Source organism: Pseudocercospora fijiensis (assembly GCF_000340215.1).
Source record: "Pseudocercospora fijiensis CIRAD86 unplaced genomic scaffold MYCFIscaffold_1, whole genome shotgun sequence".
Taxonomy (NCBI): domain Eukaryota; kingdom Fungi; phylum Ascomycota; class Dothideomycetes; order Mycosphaerellales; family Mycosphaerellaceae; genus Pseudocercospora; species Pseudocercospora fijiensis.
Window position 1 is genome coordinate 4,592,616 of NW_006921532.1, and position 13,387 is coordinate 4,606,002.

Below are 13,387 nucleotides of genomic sequence, written 5' to 3' on the forward strand. Positions count from 1 at the left end.
GCTGTGCAGCTGGGACATGTAGATGCATGTTACTCGTGCCGCCGAACAGAAGCTTGACGCGTGCACTGTCGTTGACGCGATCGCGACCGTCCCGGAGCCTTGTCGCGGACCTTGATGTCTAATCTCCTGATGAGCTCCATGGCATCCACCTTCGACACATCAATGTCGGTCCTATAATAAAGAGACATCCTGTGCGCAAAATGATATTCGTGGTTCTCTCCTCGCGCTGTTCTGGAACACATTTGCTAGACTGGCCGGCACATGAGGCCGAATTGGCCGCTGACGGCGAAGAAAGTGGGCGATAAGCCTTCAAAAATGGCTCGAACGACGTCCTTGTTGTCCTTCGTCGAGACATACGCCTTGGTCTTCTCCATTCAGTGGCTGAGCTGCGCGGTATCATGAGGTTGCTGCCATCCGCCGCGTGTATCGGCCTGGCATTCGCGCACACTGGCCATGATCATCAGCGAGAAGAGCAGCAATCATTTGTAGGTTGGACCAAGGACGATCTTGATGCCAAATGGGGCACAGACTGGGGCTACACTGGAATCTCAACATTCGCACATCTTCCTTATATTCGATGTCTACAGCATCCGGAGGAAGAGTATGACATCGCTATCCTGGGCCTCCCATTTGACACTGCTGTAACGTACAGACCCGGCGCACGGTTTGGACCGCGAGCGATCAGAGCAGCAGCAGCTCGACAGACTACGTTTCGTGGATTTAATCCCAGAGCTGGCCTCAATCCGTATCAATCATGGGCGAAGGTCATCGATTGCGGTGATGTAAGTCCTCCACTGCTCGAATTTCGTCCAACTGAGGGACTAATGTAATTTTCTAGGTACCGGTCACCCCTTTCGATAATGCCCTGGCATTGAGGCAGATGAGTGAGGCTTACACCAATCTCGCGTACAGCAAGGCGCCCAAGAGCAATGCTGAGTCTCCGATCAAGTATCGGAATACTCCAAAACTGATTGCGCTTGGTGGTGATCATTCCATTGCTCTACCTACGCTACGAGCACTCAACAAGATATATGGCAACGTAGCAGTGGTTCATTTCGATGCTCATCTGGATACCTGGCATCCAGCAAAGTATCCATCAGCGTGGTTCGACAAGGACGACGCAACACAGCAATCGTTCTTCACACACGGCACTATGTTCTGGTTGGCTCACAATGAATCACTTATCATGGAAGGCAAGTCTGTTCATGCTGGACTTCGAACTCGCTTGACGAACATCGAAGATAACGAAGAGGACGATGCTCAAGGGTGGAGTCGGATCGCATGCGATGACATTGACGAGATTGGAATTGCAGGAGTCGCGAAGAAGATTGTCTCACATGTTGGGACAGAGACTCCGGTCTATCTATCTATCGACATCGATGTAATTGATCCTGGGCTTGCTCCGGGAACTGGTACACCGGAGCCAGGAGGATGGACAACACGAGAATTGATTCAGGTGCTGAGGAGGATCGAGAGCCTCAATGTAGTAGGAGCAGATGTTGTGGAGGTGTCCCCTGCTTATGATGGAACTGGGGAGGTGACGGCTCTAGCTGCAGCACAGATTGCCTTTGAGGTGCTGACCAGCATGGTCAAGCGTGGACTGCCAGCTGCAGAGGAGGGCCACAGCGAGCTGTAGATTCATTTCGGCGCTGGAGACACTTCACATATTGCAATGCATGTGACGGACTGATGAAGTAGATAGTCAAGAGCTCAATGCTGCCAAATGAAGAGTAAATTTCCATAGCTTGGGCACTTTGGTTCGTCTCGTTTCGCATCCACAACAGATCTCGTGACCGCGGAAGACAGCAAGCGCCTCGGGCAGCCCAAGCTGCTACGCTATCCTCCATTCCACCTCACACTTCCACCAGCTGTTTCTGCACATTCGCCGCGATCTCCAATTTCCGTGGACGTCTGCCAGGCACATAACGGACGTGCGACGTCAATATCATTCCACCACAGCCCACTCAACATCCGACAAAGCGCAAGCACCGCCAGACCTCGCAGGCGCACTCCCGAGGCCTGCATGGGCCTCAGCGCCGACCTTCGATAACCATGCAGCACAATGTCTTTGCGCATCAAGGGCCTTTCAGCCATGCGGACTGGCAACATAACCCGCAGCAACAACAACAGCACCATCACTTCGCGCAGACTCAAGCGGCGCAGCAACAACAACAGCAGCAGCAGCACTATGGACGAACCATGAGTGCAGCAGCGGGGCAAAATGGCGCCAACACGAATGGCAACGGCACAGGCGGACTCGCCGCCATGGGCGGTGTCAGTGGTGCCGGAGCTCTTGGCGGCGCATCCGCTGGCGAGCACGGTGCGAGCATTATAGGTCCAGGAGACAGCATTAGCGACGACAACAGGAGAGTTCTGGAATGGATTGCCCAAGTTCTAAGAGCAGACACACGCGAAGCAGCTTTGCTAGAGCTCAGCAAGAAGAGAGAACAAGTGCCGGAGCTCGCGCTCATATTATGGCATTCCTTTGGTGAGTGCACGGGTTATACGTCGTGGATGTGTTCCATCTGCGACATATCGACGCTGCGCTAACTCGAGATCTTTCGCAGGCGTCATGACGTCCCTCCTCCAGGAGATCATCTCGGTCTATCCACTACTCAACCCCAGCCAGCTCACAGCCGCCGCATCTAATAGGGTTTGCAATGCGCTCGCCCTGCTCCAATGCGTTGCTAGCCACAGCGAGACCAGAGGCCTTTTCCTGAACGGTCCGTCTCGTCTTGTCACATTTGACATGTTCAATGACCGCTAACAGGTCTCCAGCGCATATCCCTCTATTCCTCTATCCATTCCTAAACACTACCTCCAAATCGCGGCCCTTCGAGTACCTTCGCCTCACTTCTCTCGGCGTCATTGGAGCCCTGGTCAAGAACGACAGTTCCGATGTGATCAACTTCTTGCTGACCACGGAGATTATACCGCTCTGTCTACGAATCATGGAGACCGGGTCAGAGCTCAGCAAGACTGTGGCAATCTTCATTGTGCAAAAGATCCTCCTGGACGACATGGGTCTTCAATACATCTGCCAGACATACGAGCGCTTCTATGCTGTGGGAACTGTGCTTAGTAACATGGTCACTCAGCTCGTGGATCAGCAAACGGTCAGACTGCTGAAGCATGTCGTGAGATGCTTCCTCCGGTACGTGAAGACACGATAAAAAGGGGATCACGCCTCTTCGAAACTAACGTGCATCGCAGGCTTTCGGACAATGCCCGCGCTCGCGAGGCGCTACGGCAATGTCTTCCCGAACCACTTCGAGATGCCACGTTCTCGCCAGTCTTGCGAGACGATGCAGCTACTAAGCGTTGCCTAGCACAACTGCTCCTGGCTTTGTCCGACCAGGCTGAGAACCCAATGTCTGGATCATATAACAACCATCAAAATCTGATTCACTCCGTCTCTTGAGGGAGAGGTTGTGGATCGATGAACCCAGGGCAGCTGAGAATTCGGAACCTCGGAGAAGCTCGAAATCGGGCTTGATATGTTCCAGCGTGGACTAGCACATTTGGCTCTTAAAAGTTTCAAGCGAGGACCGGTGACAGTGCGGACAGCTTTACGATTATTCTTTGACATGTTCGGAGCCCAACCAAACTGGATCGGCGTTCGTAGACAGGAAAGTGTGCTTTATCTGGGAAAGGGAATGGGAGGAAGAGAGACGCCTGATGCATATTCACAACTGGGCATGGCCACTTATACCCCCTGCAACGCTGCCTCATCTCTATTTGATGCGGCGTTGCGTGCACGGCTTTGCGACACTACTACTACGACTACTACCTTGAGCATAGCGGGAGGCGTTCTGTTTTATTTTCCTTTCGCGGTCAATATCGATTGAGCGGGCTGTAGAACTAACTATACGGGACTTTCGACAAAAAGAGGATCAAGACGTCTAGGGAAATGATCGGTTTTGCGACCTTGAGACATGTAGATATGAATGCGGCTTCGTTGCTTCTCTTATCGATGAATGGATCGCTGGGCGTAGAGTCGCCTCGCTGGGTTGAGTGTATTTTTGGGCAGAAGGACAAAAAGCCATTCTTTACTTGACCAAAGACTGTCTCAGAAAATATCTGCCTTTTATGACTTGTAGAAAGCGATGTGAGTCCTGCACAGAACATCGCAATACAGTGTCTGCCACGCGATTATGTGAGCCATCTACTTGTCCGGCACAGCCCTTGTTCTGATAAGTAAAACGATCGCCTAGTTCTCTTCCTCGACTCGCATTGCCCAAATTTCCTTCCAACGCCCTTGAGTTCATTTCGACTCGCTTTTGTGCCTGACATACTCGTGGTGTCGCCCAGTGTGTCAGTTCGGTGTTAAGGTACCGAAGTCTTGCGGACGCGCACGCCTTTATGAAGGTCATGGTGCGCCGCTGCAGCGTCTGTTGATGCATTTTGACAAGATGAAATCAGATTTCTATTGCATATGTTTTCGTCTGGCCTACTTCGCCAGGAATGGAGAAAGTTCGATGATGGCGATCACGTTGGCCTGCTTATGCCTGCCAGTTTGATGGATCGTCGACATATTCGTCTTGGAGCGCGCCAAATCGAGATGTTTTCTTCTGCGGCTGAGCTGTCTTGCTCGCTGAAACGGCAGTACTCGGGACTGGGGTGGCGTCGCCATTCTGGGTAGTCTTGTTCTTGACTTTCTTGGTCTTTACCTCGCTCCAGCCAGATTCGTGGTTGGACTCTTCCAACGCTCGCGACAGATCATCGTCGCCGGATCCAACATTGTCTGTAGTTGAGGTAGCCGCAGTGCTGATACCAGCATTTGATGAACTGTTTGATTCGACATCGAAGGTGTCCAGTAAAGAGGCCTGATTGCTAGAGGAAGCAACCTCTGTGTCTCTGGCTGCGTTCTGCTCGGCCCAAGCATTCTTCGCTGGGGCGGACGAAGTGGTAACCCCGTTTCTTGCTGGCTCGCCTCTGGCTTCACGAGCAATTCGTCGTTGTTGCTCCATGAGTCTCTTCTGCTCTGCATCAGCCTGTGCACGAGCTGCTTGTTCGGCCTCTTTTCTTTGCCGATTCTGGCGTGCTTTCTTCGTCTCCTCCTGTGCCTCTTTCTTTGGCTTATTCGTCTTTTCCTTGACAGGCTTTGTCGGAGCTGTGATGCGTAATGAGTTTGGGCCGGAAGCTGCTGGCTCAATCATATCAGCGACGCCGCTTGTCTGAAGCGCTGTTGAGGCAGCGGATGCCCGACTGTCATCTTCGGGTTGAGAAGATGGCTCGAAGACTGGAGTGGGAGCATCGATTGCCTGGCTGTTCTTGGCCTTGACGGTCTTTACGCGAGCCTCCGTCTTGTTTGTTTTCTTCAGATCGGTGCCCTCCTGCGCCCGCCTCAGCGACTCCGCGAAGTGTCGCGTAGACATGTCGATTTCGTCATCATCCATCTGCCCTGCGGTCGCATCGGAACTGGTCGGAATAGGTGCCTGCGTGTTGGCTTTCCGCTTCTTGAGCCCGCTCTGCGACACCTGTGGCTGCTGCTCTGAGCCACTGCTCACATCTCTTGGGGCCGCAGCCGCTTTCTCTGCATGGCTCGGGACTTTCTTTGCGGCCTTCTTGACCTCGGGCCTGGTCTCTCGCGCCGGAGTCGATTTTGGGGGCTGCTTCGACCGCGCTTTCTTGCCGGTGGAGGCGTAATAGTAACCAACAGCCGCAAACAATACCAGCGCGAAGCCCCAACTCTGAAGCGCCTCGTATTTGTCCGCCATGGTTGGTTCGTCAAGTGCGCCGCGGCGATTGCGTGGAGGTAGCCCTCAGCGAGGCTCAGATGCTACTCGGCTCCTGTGGCCAGAGTGTCGGCGTGCGCTGTAAGATAGTGCTGTGCGTGATGTTTACCGACAAGCAGAAAGGAAAGGAGGGTGGTGTCGCAGCGCGGGCAGCACGGCAGTGGAAGGACGCCAATGTCTGGGCGTAGCTTTGGCAAGCGGACGCAGTGAAGGTGTGGTGTCAAGCAAGGAGGCACACTTGTGCGTCGGTCAGCTTTGTCGCCTGCTCGCGAAGAGCGAGTGGATTGTTGGTTGGTTGGTTGGTTGGTTGGTTGGTTGGTTGCGTGAGCGTTGCGCGGAGGAAGAACGGCGGCTCAGACGTCAAGCTGTGTGGTGGATGAGAGACTGGATGGGAGATGATGCGTGTCCACCGGGACAATACCTCCGTCCTCAGGGTCGATCTGTGGCCGACATGAGCTGCAGAGTGGCTTGTGCTCGAAACGACCGAAAGGGGTGCGGACGGAAATTTGGTGACCGATGTTCCACAGCAAATAATATCTCACATGCTGCTCACTACTACTGCACAACATTTCTCTATGCTCGGCCATGACTTACATTGCGGGAGTACGAGAGTATTCTACCGCTGGGAGGATGCCGCGGCTCCCAACTTCCCAAGCCAAGCATTGCGGGTGGTAGCCTCGCGTTGATGAGCTGGATCAGGCGTGCTTCATCTCTGCCTTCTTGATCCTTCCATTACAGAATTCTTCGACTTCTCCAGTGGCACCTGAGCGTCTTTCCCATCTCTCCTTTCCACACGCTTCACACTGGAAGCACCGCCACCATGTTCAACCCATTCGTTCGCCGCGCGAAGACCGCGCCTTCCAGCTATCCTCGCGTCGTCTTCCACGCCATTCGCACCGCACAGCTTTTATCCAGTCTGGTCGTGGGCGCTATCATGAGCTACTTCATTTGGAATCTGACGCATGATCACTGGGCCACGCCTTGGACTTTCATCTGGGTAGGAAGGTCGCATGAGAGTCGACACTCTGAATGGATACTCACAGCTTGAACAGCTTACATCGGCCTCCCTGTTTTCCATCGCGGCTCTCGCTTTCACCATCCTTCTTCACTGCTTCTCGGGGCTCAATCCACGTCTCAATCTGGCCATAAACGCTTTCCTCTTGATACTTTGGACACTCTCTTGGTGTCTTCTGACGTGGTACATGAGTGGGACCCTCTCGAACATGTGCGACATTGATCAGTAAGTCTGACGGGTTGGAAGGTCCACTGCGTGTTCACGAAGTATGCTGATTCTGCAATTTCCGCTTTCAGCTGGAACGAAGACATCGGAATCATGGTTTGCCGCATATACAAGACTTTGTTCACGTTTACTTTAACTGGCTTGTGAGTAAGAGGCCATGAGGCCGCTTCGACATTTGAAGAATTGCTCGTACTAATCAAAGCCACTGTACAGTATCTCAACGATAGCTGCATTCACCCTCGATATCCTGGTTTGGCGAAAGAACACCCGTCTAGGTCGGCACATGCGCTTGCACGATCTACCAGACGATAAGAGACCAGTTGCGACCCGCGGTCCTTTCACTGATGACGGCCACCAAGGATCTTTGCCTCGTGAAAGTGAGGCCTGGGAAGCGCCGCGCCCAAGCCTAGGACCATACAGCGAGCGTGGACATGGCGAATACACCGTCCCAGATCAACAATTTGAATATGACACTGGCTACCATGGACATGGCGGAAGATAGGACGTACATGTATGTGGAGATTGTTGAATCAACTTCAAAATCTTGGACAAAACGGGCACGATTCTGGTCGGTCCGGCCAGCCTCGACGCCTATGAGCTCGACCTGCGATCCAAGAGTTATGAAGTCCGCGGACTCGCGTTCGCGTTCGCGCCTGGAACGTATCGCACCGTCGCCCGGTGCTGCAATATTGGACAGCTGAGGAAGTGGATTCTAAAGGGATTCGATGCCGTCAGCGACGCTGTTCGGGGAGGCCGGCACTCATGGGATCGAAACGAGCCTGCAAAATACAGCTCATGGCCAGCTAGAAAGATATCCTGCAGACCAAACTCTCATGCTTCTGCAATGAGTCCTCTTTGCGTTGCTTGCGTTCGGACCTTCACCCAATCCACGCCAGCAGGCCTTATACTGAACTTCTCGTCGACCATTCCGGAAGGGTTTAGTCTGAAGGATCACGCTCATACCGGTTCTCTAAAACGCTCAACATGTGCTCTGTCCGACAATTACGAATCTGGTGTCGAATTCTCGGAATGAGGACACCCCCGACATCAAAGAGTTGTCCAACAGCATCGAGGTGTCTCCCATGGTTTGCCGTCGCATGCGGAGAGATATTGCTGAAGAAGGACAACAGGCCTTGCAGGACTGGTCTAGAGGAGTACTAGGACACGAGCACCAGTGTTTTAATTAAGAGTTGGACTGCTTAGGTAACGACCATGTTCCAATTCCTGCTTCAGGAAGAGCACTGGTGGTGGTCGCAAGATCTGTTGCCTAATCATATCAATCTTTGCAAACATGGCTACCGAGCGCACGCAAGTGGTCGCCTAAAAGCTTGTGCTCGTCAAGGTCCAATTTCCAAGAGGTCTATCCTATCGAAAGCCTCATTGCTCTGCTGTAATCTTGGTCTGTGCAGTAATGCCAAATAGACTAATTGGTCGATCAATCAGAGTTGCTCGCTCAGCTATCACGCATCGAGACTCTCGCATTGCCGTTCCGGTTGGAGGACCAGCGGTCCAAGGCTCTGGGCCTTGATGGCGGAAGCTTTCTCGCTCGGAAAGGGTTGCCTCCAGAAACCTCAACCGAGGGACTGGTCTGGCATGGCATTCCTGCAGCAGATGCGAGCGATGCTGTTGATTGTACTGATGTGATAGCTGCGCTCTAGATGTTTTCTGTTTTGTGATATTTTTCAGACAGCCTTCTTTGATGGGATGATACATGATGATGTTGTGCGACGGTGTCAGCCAAGGAGGATTCCGACGATGAACCAGAATTGCGATGGCGAAGCGAGCCCGCCAAGCATTTGACAAAACTCAATTGAGACTGCGAGTGCGCTGGGCTGGGCTGGACCTCACGACTTCACCGCAGCGCGCTCCTTCCAGCTCGCGGGAACGAGGCACTATCTTGTTAGCGCCATTGACCAGCCGGCCGACCGTCCACACGAAGAACGAAGAACGAAGAACGAAGAACGAAGAACGAAGAACGAAGAACGAAGAACGAAGAACGAAGAACGAAGAACGAAGAACGAAGAACGAAGAACAGCAGTCGAAACAGAACGACGGTTCCGATGGCAGCCACAATGGCAGTACAAAAGAACATCCCTTTCTGATGTGCTGTCAAGAAAGCGAGAATTTGCGAACACTGCTGGGCGCCACAATATATCCTGCCGGCTTGATGGTGGAACTGCAGTCGACAATCCTTGTGACTCGCATTAGCTCATCAATTGCTGCAGGAACCCGCACACGAAGCGGTGCCATTCTCAGAGCCTTGCATGTACAAACGGCCATTGATTGTGTTTCTGACACACCCGCACTGTTTCCTGACTAACGTTAGGCCCTGCTCCGCCGTGCCGGGCACAGTTCGGCCTGGTACGCGACATCTCGAGATGGTAGATATCCCTCCACCGTATCCTTTTCGAACTGTTCCTGAGCCGATCCGCGTCGCCCAACTGCAAGACGGTGCACTCGCCGATCCTTCGTTCTTTTATTCTCTCGTTTGTTTGTTGGTCACTGCTTGGTCGACCGCAGCCATGCGCGCCAACGTTCCACTCGTACTCTCCACTTTTCTGGGCGCTGCGGCGGCCGCTGGGGTCCCTGGCAATGCAGACCAGCCTTCCAATGTTGAGCGGCCGGATGCTTTCCAGCTGCTTAGGGATGATATAACAAGGCTGCAAGATGCTCTTCGACAGGCCTTCTCCAACCTTCCCAACCTTTACAGCAAAGGCGAATCGACTGACTGTCCTTCTACAAGCTCGCCGGGCAACATTTATTCTGGCAGCGGTCAGCCATTATCCACTAGTAGTACTTTAATTTCAGAGATCACTTTCTCTTCCTCGACAGCTCTCAGAGCTTCGTGCTCAGTCACTTCGGCACCATCGACAGATTTTACACCAGCTTCGCCACCCAGCAAAACGAGCTCATCAGTCAGCGCACGCTCTACAGGAACTTCAAACAGCACACCTGAAACAAACGCCGCGATGTCCTGCGCAAGTCTCTGCTCGTCGCTCACGTTTCCAGCTTCGGATTTTCCGGTCAGTCCAGTATCCTGCGTCTCATATGACGCAGGCTCAAACATCACAATCACCGGAGGTCAAGCCGATGCTGCATGTGGCTCAAACATCAAACCTGAGGTCGACCTCTGCCGAGTGGTCTTGACTGTTCAAACTAGCGATGAATCTGAGACTTACATGGAAGTGTGGCTCCCAGAGAATGGCGAATGGAACGGACGCACAATGAACACAGACAATGGCGGCGTCAATGGCTGTGTTCATTACGTTGACATGAAATACGTCTCTGGACGTGGCTTTGCAGCCATTGGCGACAACGCCGGCCACAACGGATCTTCTTTCGACGGCTCCTGGTTCGCCGACTCAAACGAAGTTGTCCTTGATTGGGTCTACCGTGCCCGTCACTCTGCTGTTGTCGCTGGTAAAGAAGTTGTCGATCAATTCTACGGTGAAGCTCCAGAATACTCTTACTATATCGGTTGCTCGGCCGGCGGCGCACAAGGGCTCAAGTCCGCTCAGATGTACCCAGGCGATTTCGATGGTATCATTTCTGGCTCTGCTGCTGCCGACTTCAATCATCTCCAAGCATGGAGTGGCCGGTTCGTGCAACTCACTGGTACTGGAACCGACGACGACAGATTCTTGACTCAAGACGACTGGATCACGGTTCAAGCCGCTATCTTCGACCAATGCGACGAGAGACTGGATGGTGTCAACGATGGCATTCTTGAAGACCCAATGCTTTGTGTATTTGACTCCACTGTCCTCGCATGCTCCAACAACGCAACTCTATCCGGCTGCTTGACTGATACCCAAGTGGAAACGGTCGATAAAGTATTTACCGAGCTCTACAACACTGAAGGCGAGTTGCTATACCCGGCTCTCCTCTATGGATCACAAGTCGATGCATTTCGTCTTGGACAACTCTCCGGAAGTATTCAAGGAATTTCCAAAGACTGGTACCTCTACGCTGTGGTCAATGGTTCGCAGCCGAACTGGGATGCTATCACCGATCTCGGACAGGATGAGTATGCCTTGGCCGATTCCCTCGATGAATATCACGGCAACGTCTCCCAGTTCTCTGGCGATCTCTCTGGCTTCCAAGCGGCGGGCAGCAAGATGATAATGTATCACGGTCTGGCTGACCCACTAGTCTCGGGCGCCAACAGCCAGAGATACTATCTCAAGGTTGCCAAAACTCTAGGTCTCGACAACATCGGCATGGATGACTTCCTGCGCTTCTTCAGAATTTCAGGCATGGCACACTGCGGCGTTGGTGGCATCTCTGGAGCAGGAGCTTGGATGTTTGGCCAAAACGGCGCCGCTTCTGTCGCTACGCACAACATCATCGATTATCTCCAGGACTGGGTTGAGGATGATAACGCTCCAGACACTATCATCGGAACGAAGTATTGGTACGACGAGGTTGACAACGGCATCCAGTTCGAGCGAGCTCACTGCCGATTCCCTTACCGCACCACCTATGTAGATGGAGACTATACTGAGATCGACTCATGGAATTGCACGATGATCGAAGATTGGCAGGAGTGCGGCGTGGGCGCACTGCCTAGACTTTGCAATGTCGATGGCAGTTTCACGTAAGCTCTCTGCAGCTCGATGGATGTGGTATTGAAAATGATAGACGGCTCCACTGGTTTCTTCAGTGTATATGTGGTGTTGTTGTTTTGCTTGTTACACATGAAGGCACTATAGCAAAGAGTCAGCAGATAATAGATACAGAGTATAGATAATCAGCACGAGGGCGAGAGACGCCACAGTATGCCAATTCGAGTAGCCGATCCCCATCAATGTCTTCCACGGACATTGTGCATAAGGTCTAATTTCCAATTGCTCAGAGCGCGGCCATGGAAAACTGCCTAGAGCTAGGCTGTCAGAATAGTCGACGCTCAGCGGTTGAGCGAGGCTACGCTCCCGCCAACTCCTCCCAGAGGAAGCAATAGCCCGGAAAACGACGAATAAAGTAATCACTCAGATTATCTGCACTTCGTCTGAACGTTAAACACCATCGGCTGACAGACAGGACACCTTTCTTGAAGAGTCTTCCTAATCGTGGTGGCCAGTCCTTGTCCGACATCCTTCTGAAAAATATCCAAGAAGATGTGCAGTCGGGTTGAGCTAGCATTTCAGTTCTGAGGCGGGCTCTGATGTTGCGAGGTCTCTAAATTGCTCATCGTAGCGCAGCGACAATTCTCCGCACTCTGCAAAGAACAGGAGTAGACGCAAAGTCGAGTTCTATTGTGGATTACGAACGATTTGCGGTCTTTAGCATGACATCTGGCATGCCTAGAATGTGGATCTATCTCTACATAGGGCGGAGAGTTGCTCTTTACGAGCGAGGACTCGATGTTAGATCTCGCCAGGCTGGTCATCATCTGGTCTGGTGAACAAGTTGCTCGGGCGCGATTCGAGCTCTCTGCACTTTCTGTGGATGCTACGAGGGCCCATTCCCGCGGCGATAAGCACTCTTGTCTCAGTACACGCCGACAGCTTCATCGATTCCGGCCCAAGACGGTTGTTTTCGCGGCCTGCACAGGATCAACTTCCGTGCTTGCATTATTCCGCGTCCGCCACTCATTAAGTGCTTGATCCGAGTCTGACGTGTCATTTTCGCATCGCTCACCGATCACGCTCCAGGTCCTCGCCCGAATAATATTCTCAACCATCCTCTCATTGCGAATCAGACCTGCCAGCGATTCTGTTCTCGTGTCACGGGGAAGGTATCTCGCGCCGTACGGATCCAGCCTCTCATCTACCAGCCTTTCTCTCGCCCTCGCATCTTCGCTTTCGCGTAGGACGTGATCGGGGTCATCTGGGTCGGGCGACGTGGCTACTCCGGCACAATAGTTAAGGACATCCGAGCGGGTCTGCCATGAGGGAAACAGTATCTTGTCTTTGAAGGTCTGGCAGCCGTGTTGCGGCAGCTGTCTTCGACCGATGGGTCTCAGCTGTCGCTCTGCAGTAGTCGCGGGATCGAAAGGCGTTGAGCCGGGAGTCGCCAGAGCATTGAGGTGTTGGTTGATGGTGTCGTCGATGGCCGTCCGCGAAACGCGTAGAAAGTCTAGGGCGGAGCTTGGTATGAGCTTTTAGCTTGGTAGAGGTAGAGGCGGCACAGTGAAAAGTGGCTTTACCTCTGAGTGCAGTTTGGTTGAAGCAGAACTGCGGTGTTAGTTTGGGCTGCTCCGGCGTGGGAGGCATTATATCGATAGCGATGGGCTCGAGTGTCGTGAAGTGCAGATTCAGATGCAGATTTGCAGACTGTAGTTCTATGACGTTGTGAAGGACAGGACGGTCGCGGACTCGCGGGACGACGGAGCTCCATATATACCAGATTGTCAATGAAGAATTCACAAGCGCAATCTTTGCCCCTACAAGTTCTTTTAATATATCTT

General features: G+C 52.8%; 6 protein-coding genes across 6 annotated transcripts; 4 read left to right on the plus strand and 2 right to left on the minus strand.

Moving 5' to 3' along the window:
* Window positions 1-398: 398 nt before the first annotated feature.
* Window positions 399-1,636, plus strand: MYCFIDRAFT_25107 (uncharacterized protein; the record flags this gene model as incomplete). Its single annotated transcript, XM_007921486.1, has 2 exons — window positions 399-782; window positions 839-1,636. 2 exons carry the CDS (start codon window positions 399-401, stop codon window positions 1,634-1,636), a joined length of 1,182 nt encoding a protein of 393 aa, XP_007919677.1.
* Window positions 1,637-2,265: 629 nt separating this feature from the next.
* MYCFIDRAFT_148917 (uncharacterized protein) lies at window positions 2,266-5,336 on the plus strand (the record flags this gene model as incomplete). The annotated part of the gene is made up of 4 exons (XM_007923189.1): window positions 2,266-2,488; window positions 2,568-2,723; window positions 2,779-3,154; window positions 3,214-5,336. 4 exons carry the CDS (start codon window positions 2,266-2,268, stop codon window positions 3,419-3,421), a joined length of 963 nt encoding a protein of 320 aa, XP_007921380.1. The 3' UTR covers window positions 3,422-5,336.
* On the minus strand, window positions 3,630-6,078 carry MYCFIDRAFT_213223 (uncharacterized protein). Its single transcript, XM_007923190.1, has one exon. It carries the CDS (start codon window positions 5,718-5,720, stop codon window positions 4,503-4,505), a length of 1,218 nt encoding a protein of 405 aa, XP_007921381.1. The 5' UTR covers window positions 5,721-6,078; the 3' UTR covers window positions 3,630-4,502.
* A 480-nt stretch (window positions 6,079-6,558) lies between these two features.
* MYCFIDRAFT_62733 (uncharacterized protein) lies at window positions 6,559-7,480 on the plus strand (the record flags this gene model as incomplete). The annotated part of the gene is made up of 5 exons (XM_007922062.1): window positions 6,559-6,660; window positions 6,740-6,978; window positions 7,050-7,121; window positions 7,206-7,228; window positions 7,284-7,480. 5 exons carry the CDS (start codon window positions 6,559-6,561, stop codon window positions 7,478-7,480), a joined length of 633 nt encoding a protein of 210 aa, XP_007920253.1.
* A 2,467-nt stretch (window positions 7,481-9,947) lies between these two features.
* Window positions 9,948-11,579, plus strand: MYCFIDRAFT_185007 (uncharacterized protein; the record flags this gene model as incomplete). The annotated part of the gene is made up of 2 exons (XM_007923191.1): window positions 9,948-10,001; window positions 10,101-11,579. 2 exons carry the CDS (start codon window positions 9,948-9,950, stop codon window positions 11,577-11,579), a joined length of 1,533 nt encoding a protein of 510 aa, XP_007921382.1.
* A 908-nt stretch (window positions 11,580-12,487) lies between these two features.
* Window positions 12,488-13,193, minus strand: MYCFIDRAFT_25422 (uncharacterized protein; the record flags this gene model as incomplete). The annotated part of the gene is made up of 2 exons (XM_007921506.1): window positions 12,488-13,056; window positions 13,127-13,193. The coding sequence occupies 2 exons, from the start codon at window positions 13,191-13,193 to the stop codon at window positions 12,488-12,490; spliced, it is 636 nt and encodes a 211-aa protein (XP_007919697.1).
* Between the last annotated feature and the right edge of the window lie 194 nt (window positions 13,194-13,387).